Raw genomic sequence first — 8,242 nt, 5'->3', positions numbered from 1 at the left:
AAATAAATTAATTTTTAAATAATACAATTTTATAAGATGATGTCAGTTCTGTATTCATCTCTCAAAGCTGATAATTTACAGCACATATGGAGGCTGAAGTGCTGCAGTTCATAGTTTTAACAGGAGGGAAGACAAAAAAAACTTTAGTACTTTAAACTTTAAAAATGTAGCAGCAAACAACTGCTACGGTTTATGCTAAGCGCTAATGCGCTTCTATTCTGACTTACCGACTTGAGGAAATTAAGTAAAGAAAGAAAAGAAAGCCCCACTGTCTTTATACAGTATTTTTCTTCTTTCGGCTTTTTTCTGGTTAGGGGTCGCCACAACGGATCATCTGTCCACTCATGATTGGCAGTGGAGTTTTACAGTGTCGAGTTGCCAGCCTGGCGCCCAACCTTCCACAGAAGGCACACACACGCAAACACTCAGACCTAGGGCCAATCTGTCTTCATACAGTAGCGAATAGAAAAAAAATAATGTTCTTAAAGGGTAAAGGAAAGGAAAAAACATTTGCCAGTGTTAGGAGCGTAATATGAACTTACAGAGTCAAGAGGTATTGCACTGCTGGAACATCGGCAACTGTGATATTGGCAATATACCTCTCAACTCTGTAACTTCATATAACGCTCTTTATTTCGGCGCCTTTCTTCACCTGCTATATTTAACTTGTGGAGTGCTAAATCGCTTCAGCTATTGCCTGCTTTTAAAATGTAACAGCAAAAAACAGCTGCAACAATGTTATGTTCCATTTTAAAAGCACACCACTTCTGCTGTGTTTACCTGTAGGAAGCTAACCAAAAAAAAAAAAGCTTGGCTCCTTTTAAGCTGTAGAAACTGTATATATATTTCATAGATATGGTTTATATTCTTGTAATTTACTTTCAATTAACTTTTATAATGTGGCTTTGCTATCCATGAGAATATTTACAACCTTCCACATATTCCATGTGATGGTTGATATAATGTTATTAATTAATTCCTGAATCTTAACTATGTAGCGTTCTACAAATGGGTTGAGTTGCGAAGTGGTCATGCTTGACCTTGCAATAGAGGAATGATAACGGTGGTTTGTTGTTACCAACATGCACAAGACGTATATTTCATTTTGTTCTGTTTATTTCATTTCATAGAATAACTATTTCATTGTTCTTATTTCCACTATTTTATTACTAGTATTTTATTTTGACTTTGACTTTAATTTTTATATGAGTAATTGGGCTTTTATAGATTGTTTTAGTAGTGTGTCCCCTGGTGTTTCGTGTTGTGGTAATGGGAGAGTTGTAGTATTATTGCTGTGTCTTTTGTAGATTGTTTGATTTGTAAAGCGGTAACGCTCTGTTTTGATATAGAGTGATTATTACGGCGATCCAATACGAACATAATTCTTTGAACAGCATTGTCATGTAGAGATTATTACCCTATTGTCTTTGACTTTATCAAAATTTAGCTCTGATATGAATATATGGCATACACAGATTATCTCAACAGCATTTGTAATGTTTTGTAAAACTGATTCTTTTAGTAACGGCATCAGTAATATATGCTCCGTAGATGGTCTGTGCTGCTAAGCGGAAGTGCTTCGCTACACTTTAGAAGAATGATATTGTTGAATTGCTGACATCATGATGTTTAGATACATTTTTCCACAAATATGTTATGAAATGCTGGATATTTCTGTTTCCACCACTATCTGATTCCAGTTTTGATATGTAGACATTTATGTATACAGTTATCTGAGCAGCGTTTTTAATGTTTTATAGTTCTATAGAGTTAAAATGGTTGAGTGCGATATCAAGATGCTTATTTGAGTTACCATGGCTTTTAACAAATTGATTAATTGGATCTTTAATTGTTTAAATTCCCGCCAACTTTAGTATTTAAACAGCATTGTTTTTTTATTGAGGTTTATCTGATGAAGCGTGGAGGAGTCCATGCAAAAGCGCTCATCTCTATTCTCATAAAGCATTGGATTTTGGAATTATTTGGACTTTGTTCGTCATTTTCATCGTGGTGAGATCATCTGTATATGTTTTCTGCTGTTAAGCTGTAGAAACTGCTTGCTACAAAGTAGTGATCAGCTGCTACAGTCCGCATATTTTGGCTAAAGTGCTGTAATTCCAAGGTTTGCAGGAGGGTAAAGGAAAAAAGTTACTACTTCAGTAATGTAGCAGCAAACAGCTCCTACAGCTTATGCCACATGCAGAGCACTAAGGAGCTTCAATTCTGACATCTTGACTTGGGGAAGTAAAGACAAAAAAGAAAACACCACTACCTTTAAACAATAATAAATGCTGTTAAATTCATGGTGAAGACAGGAGCCAAAATTAACCGCGTTATATAAAATTATAGAGTTAAGAGGTATACAGCACTGCTCTAATATCGGCAACCGAAATATCAGCACATCTCAACTCTGTGATTCCATACGCTTCTAATTTGGTTCATACTTTCCCCTGCTGCAGTCAACTCGTGGAGCGCTGAATCGCTTCAGTTAAGAAGAATCCCCCCCCCCAAAAAAAAAAAATATATATGTGTATATAAATTGGTAAATACGCTTCAGTGTTAGATATGACCGGAACCAAAGCAGGGTTGTATTACTTTTCCCTAGGGAATGAAAATAATCCTGGCAAAGGTCAAATAGGTTCATATGTAAAGATATGAAGGTGGGGAGGGGGTGTGAAAGATGACATCACACTATGGGAGGTATTATCTGGCCAGACTGAGAGCGGGACGCTCCTGAAGTAAAAACAGTGAAATTACACATAAAATAGAGAGAAAAGTGCAGATTCAATAACACAGGTCCACTGAACACTACTCAAAGTACGTACTGGTGAGGAAAAAATAAGTGTTCTGGAAGCTCCATCTTTGACACTCTCCCTTTAAAGAACACCATCCCCACGGCGAAGCATGGTGGTGGCAGAATCATGCTTTGGGGTTGCTTTTCTTCAGCTGGAACTGGGGCTTTAGTCAAGGTGGAGGGAATTATGAACATTTCCATATACTTTTCACTTTTGGCCCAAAACCTTCAGGTTGGAAAGCTGAAGATGAAGAGGATTTTTACCTTTCAACATGACAGTGACCCTAAGCATGCATCCAAATCAACAAAAGAATGGCTTCACCAGAAGAAAATTAAAGTTTTGGAATGGCCCAGACCTAAATCCAATAACAAATCTGTGGGGTGACCTGAGGAGGGTTGTGCATAAGAGATGCCCTTGCAGTCTGACACATTTGGAGCACTTTTGCAAGGAAGAGTGGGCAAATATTGCCAAGTCAAGATGTGCCATTCTGATAGACTCCTACCCAAGAAGACTGAATGGTGTAATTAAATCAAAAGGTGCTTCAACAAAGTATTAGTTTAAGGGTGTGCACACTTATGCAACCAGCTTATTGCACATTTTTTATTTTTTATATTTTTTCCCCTAACAGATTTGTTTGCTTTTCAATTGAATTGTACAGGTTATATGTCACATTAAAGGTAGGAAAAGTTTTGAAATTATTTATTGTGGTCTCATTTTTTATATCACAAAAATCTGGCATTTTATCAGGGGTGTGTACACTTTTTATGTCCACTGTACATATGTATGTGTGTGTGTGTGTGTGTGTGTGTATATATATATATATATATATATATATATATATATATATATATATATAGATATAGATATAGATATAGATATAGATATAGATATATAGATATGTATAGATATCTAGATATATATCTATGTGTGAGTATATTTGTGTGTGTATATGTTGTTGTTCTTCTTTCAGCTTTTCACGGTTAGGGGTCGCCACAGTGGAACTCCGATCTTCTAATGATTGGCAGTAGATTTTTACGGTGCCGAGGTGCCAGCTCGACGCCCAGCCTTCAACGAAGGCACGCCCTACCCATGTCTTTCGAATGCCACTCAACTGCGGGTAGGACATGCAGACTCCACACAGAAGGCATTCCAGCCGAGAATCGAACGGGAGAACCTCCTTTTGTGAGGCGACAACACTACCGCTGCACCACCGCGGCATATATATATATATATATATATATATATATATATATATATATGTATGTATATTTACTTATGTATATATTTGCAATGAATTTGGAAGTGACTGTGCTTGGTCATAAGGCAGTACAGCACTATATGATTCAATCTTCTTGAAAGTCTAAGTCTGGAAGACAAGGTTAGTGGAGCTAGTATCAGATTAGGAAATGTAATAATAAACATAAAAATAGTGGGAAAAATAAAACAAACTATAATGATACATCTCCCAGAATTATGGATTAAGTTTTCTTGAACAATCAGAACAACTCGAACATTCATTTCTTTCAGGAAAAATTACAGCACTGAAAATACTTGAAGGTCAGTAGATTGTAAGTATGACAGTCAAGGCAATGAACCCTATGTGAGCTGAAACAATCCCTTTGTGAGAATGGTCCACTCATCAGATTTTCTGACAGTGTTTCACATTTTGGATTACTTAAGCATGCTGATGGTTTTAGAACATCATTTCTGTATTAAATCTCAGGCTGTCAAATACAGAGTTTAGTTAGGTATTGGTCCATTGAGCTTATTACTCCATGAAGTACGGTGCACTTTTGACATTCTGCTTGGTGCAGCTGCAGAGTAGAAGGTTGTCACATTCTTCTTGAGCTGGTATGCATCCTCACTTTTTACTCATTCTTTCACACTGTTTCAGTGAACAGACGTAAGCTGATCATATCAACCTTTTAATGGCGAAGTGAGTTTGGTTCCTAATTCTTTTGTACCTGACTGTGCAGAACCTACTGCCAGTGAGTGCCATATAGACTTCTCCCAGAACAAATATAATTTTCACTTCAGAGATATTTTGCTATGTTGATACCCCTTTTTTACCACTGAATTTTCTGTTGGGAGTTTGGAGATATTTGATGTTATGCACAAATTTTATGAGAGCTGCTAGCAGAGCAGAGTGGAAGTGATTTTCCTTTCAGGTACTGAGGCTTTCTCCCCAACTCAAGTCACACAGAGCTGGCAAATTGCTTCATACTTTAGACATCTGTTTTCCTAGGGCCTTAGTTACTTTGGCTCTAAAGATTTTATTACAATCTTTTCGGTCCCCCTAGATTTGTAACACACCTAGCTCAGCAATAACTGCTGAAGTGATATGTGAAGGAGATCTCCATCTTAATCCTTCTGTCAAAAATCCAAATCCCTCTCCCCCTGGGCATGGCTTTTATGAATAACATGCTGTCTCACTCACCACTTGAGCTGGTGTCTCAGAATCTTTTTCTGGTATCCTTCATTTTCACTTGGCATATTTACAGAGAAAAGTTTGTGTGAAAGGAGATATGTCAAATATTATCAGGGCTAGCTCTCCCTGAGTCAGCTAATGCCTTTTGGCAGAAGCAGGGTCAGAAATTGTGTTGAATTATTCTGTTCTTTTCCTGGTTTTCTTCTCTGAGGCATAAAACAAGTATCTGTTTTAGAAACACAAAAGGTTTTGGCTTACGTGTAAACCAAAATCATGTATTTTGTTTTGGTACAACCTGTAGTACTGAAATAATTGAATCAAGAAAGACTGATTTAGGTTGAAATGTTTCCAATTCAGCACTTGGTATCACGCTTTCCTCTTACTCGACCAATGTCTTTAGCTTCTGTGTGATGTTCTGCATCCTTTTTTGAGACTGGTGTTTGATAGCACAGCATAGCTATTCAGGCTGCCTTTTATGCCATTGTTGATTCCTCAATTTTGTAACTCCATTTGCGCTGCATCATATCACAAAAGGTTATGTTGTCCGATTGTTGTCACAGTAGTGCAATAATTACTTGTACAGCTACTACATACAGTGTTTTCCCTGCTGAGAAGATGTAGAGTGATGCAACAATTCCTGTTGTCAGTAAGTTGTAATCACAGTCAACAAATGAAAAAAACAAACAGCAGTATGGTGTCATCTTCTTCACAATATGCAAATAAAACCCTCCAGACGTTCACATGAGAGCATGAGTATGTTCCATAGCAGCAATCAACAAAGTGATGAACCGCCGTCTTGTAGAGTGAGCAGTCACAGAAGTACAGACCCCAAACAGATCCCAAGCATAAAGGCTAAAGTAAAAAAGAAATTGTGGAGTACATGCCAGAAACTACAAGTGTACACCACTACATTAGATTGCAAAGAGGAAAATGCAGGCTGGTTGAGGGCCAGTAATAGGGACATGTTAGCAAGGGAGCTTCTCTTAACTGCAGTTCAGGACAGTAAACAGTAAAATACATTGATGGCCTACGTTATGCATGCATTAAAAGATACCTCAATTTTAGAGGGAGTCCAGCAAATACATTTAAAATTGCAAATCCTCTTTATTGTTTCCAGCTTTGATTTTATATTAATAGTCACTAAATTAAGGTTATGATAATGTAAAGCACTGGTTGTAGCACACAGTCATATCTTTCCCACATGTATAGTAGACAGCATGAATTAGAAGAAGTTGAAATTTATAATGTAGTAACCGACAGCTGATTTCTTTTAGCAGAAACAATATTTATGAATAATGACTTTTATGACTGGAAGGATCAAGATAATCTGTATTGGTTTCTGGCATGTTACCAAGCCCTGCGGCTACACAGTGGAAATGAAGATGTCCAGGTAAGCTTATGTCTGAAATAGGTTCAAGATAGATTAGTGTAGTACCCAGCTTAACAAACATTAATTAATAAGCAATGAGTGAAAAAATAAATAATTATCTATGTGTCTACTTATTTTCAGAGTGACTTTTTCTGAAATTTATATTGTGACTGCCTTTTATTTCTAAACAGTGCAACTCTTTGTTTAATTCTCTTCTTTCCCCTTGTAGGTGGCTGCTTGTTGGTCTCTCAACAGTCTGCTGTTTTGTCGAAATGGTCTACATGAAATAGTTGGCGATGATGATAAACAGTAATATATTTTGTTTCTTAAATCACACCTTGGCAGCTGTTAGATTTAGTAGTCTTTCTTAGCATCTCAAAAGTGACAGATTGGATGCTGTTTCTTAGCATCTCAAAAGTGACAGACTGGATGCTTTATATTTTTGTACCCTGAACCCCCTGTTTTATGTCTCTGGTAGCCTTCCGAATAATTCCTTGGAGAAATTTGATGTCCAGTGTGCATAGTTAAGCTTGTCACTAACTTAGTTCCCTGTTCCTTATATGAAGCAGTCTCAACAGGCATGAAGGGTCTTCATGTGCACCAATTTCGATGCATGCCAATCTACCTTGTAAAGTTATGCAGGTTATAAACTTCCTAAGAGGGAACGTGTCTTCTGACCTCCATCAACAGTTGATCCTCTAGCAGTATCCTTCTTTGTTCCTCCTGTCCCACAGCTTGCTGAGTGAAGATGTACAGCAGTGTTCAGGACTAGATGTGGTTGTGCCTTTTGAATGTAATGGCTTCCACAGTTTTCATGGTATGATTCGTACTGCTGAAGATATGGATGTTGCAGTGGACTTTGAGGTGCTAGAAGCTTTAGAGCCACCATACATTGTTGCTTGCTGTTGCCACATCTCTTGCAAGGACAAGTGGTTTAAAAAAGGATGGGCAGGTGGATGGATGGATATATGTATGAACTGATTTTTACATCTGTCTTGCCTCTTCTTCTGCATGTGATTTTTATGGCATGGATGTCAAGGCACAGCCAAAGTTGGAAAGTATTTAGTATGAGTTTGAGAGGGTGGAGTCTTTGTTGTTTGCTGGTAATTTTTTTCTGTTAGCCTCAGATGAATGCGATTACCTATGTCCACAGGAGCAAATTACTGCTGTATGGGAAGCAGTTAGGATGAAAATCAGTACCTCCAAATCAGAGGTCACGGTTTCCTCTTGAGGAAAATTAGCCTGCCTTCTGCCACTGAGGGGTAGAAGCTACCTCGGGTGAAGTAGCAAGTGAAGGTACAGGGGACTGGGAGATTCACTACTGTATGGATACAGCAGCAGTGGTACTGCAGGCATTGTACTGGCCTGTACGGTGGTGATGAAGGGATAAATGAGTCATAAAATGAAACTGTCAGATTATCAGTCCATAACTGTTTCCTTTGTCACTCATGGTCTTGGGCTCTTGGTAGTGAACAAAATGATAATTTTGTGGATATATGTGGCAGTTTGGCAGTCCAACAGGAGCTCAGAATGCAATCACTGCTCCTCCTTTTTGAGTGGAATCACTTGAGATTGTTTGGGCATCCCTCACAGGGGGTGTTCCAAGCTTGACTCAGTGTGAGGTAGCATCATGGCAGACTGAGGACACCG

General features: G+C 38.0%; 1 protein-coding gene across 1 annotated transcript in view; it reads left to right on the top strand.

Moving 5' to 3' along the window:
• The first annotated feature begins 5,972 nt into the window (after positions 1–5,972).
• The window catches only part of LOC122815022 (leucine-rich repeat serine/threonine-protein kinase 2-like), a 2,570,681-nt gene continuing 2,568,411 nt past the window's right edge, over positions 5,973–8,242 (top strand). Inside the window, 3 exon segments of the mRNA XM_044087274.1 lie at positions 5,973–6,225; positions 6,498–6,613; positions 6,822–6,901. Of these exon segments, the coding sequence (XP_043943209.1) occupies positions 5,973–6,225; positions 6,498–6,613; positions 6,822–6,901 (449 nt within the window).

This window comes from Protopterus annectens, chromosome 11.part0 (genome assembly GCF_019279795.1).
Source record: "Protopterus annectens isolate FY-2018-M chromosome 11.part0, PAN1.0, whole genome shotgun sequence".
In the NCBI taxonomy this organism is placed as follows: Eukaryota; Metazoa; Chordata; order Ceratodontiformes; family Protopteridae; genus Protopterus; species Protopterus annectens.
This window is presented reverse-complemented; position numbering and strand designations above follow the sequence as displayed.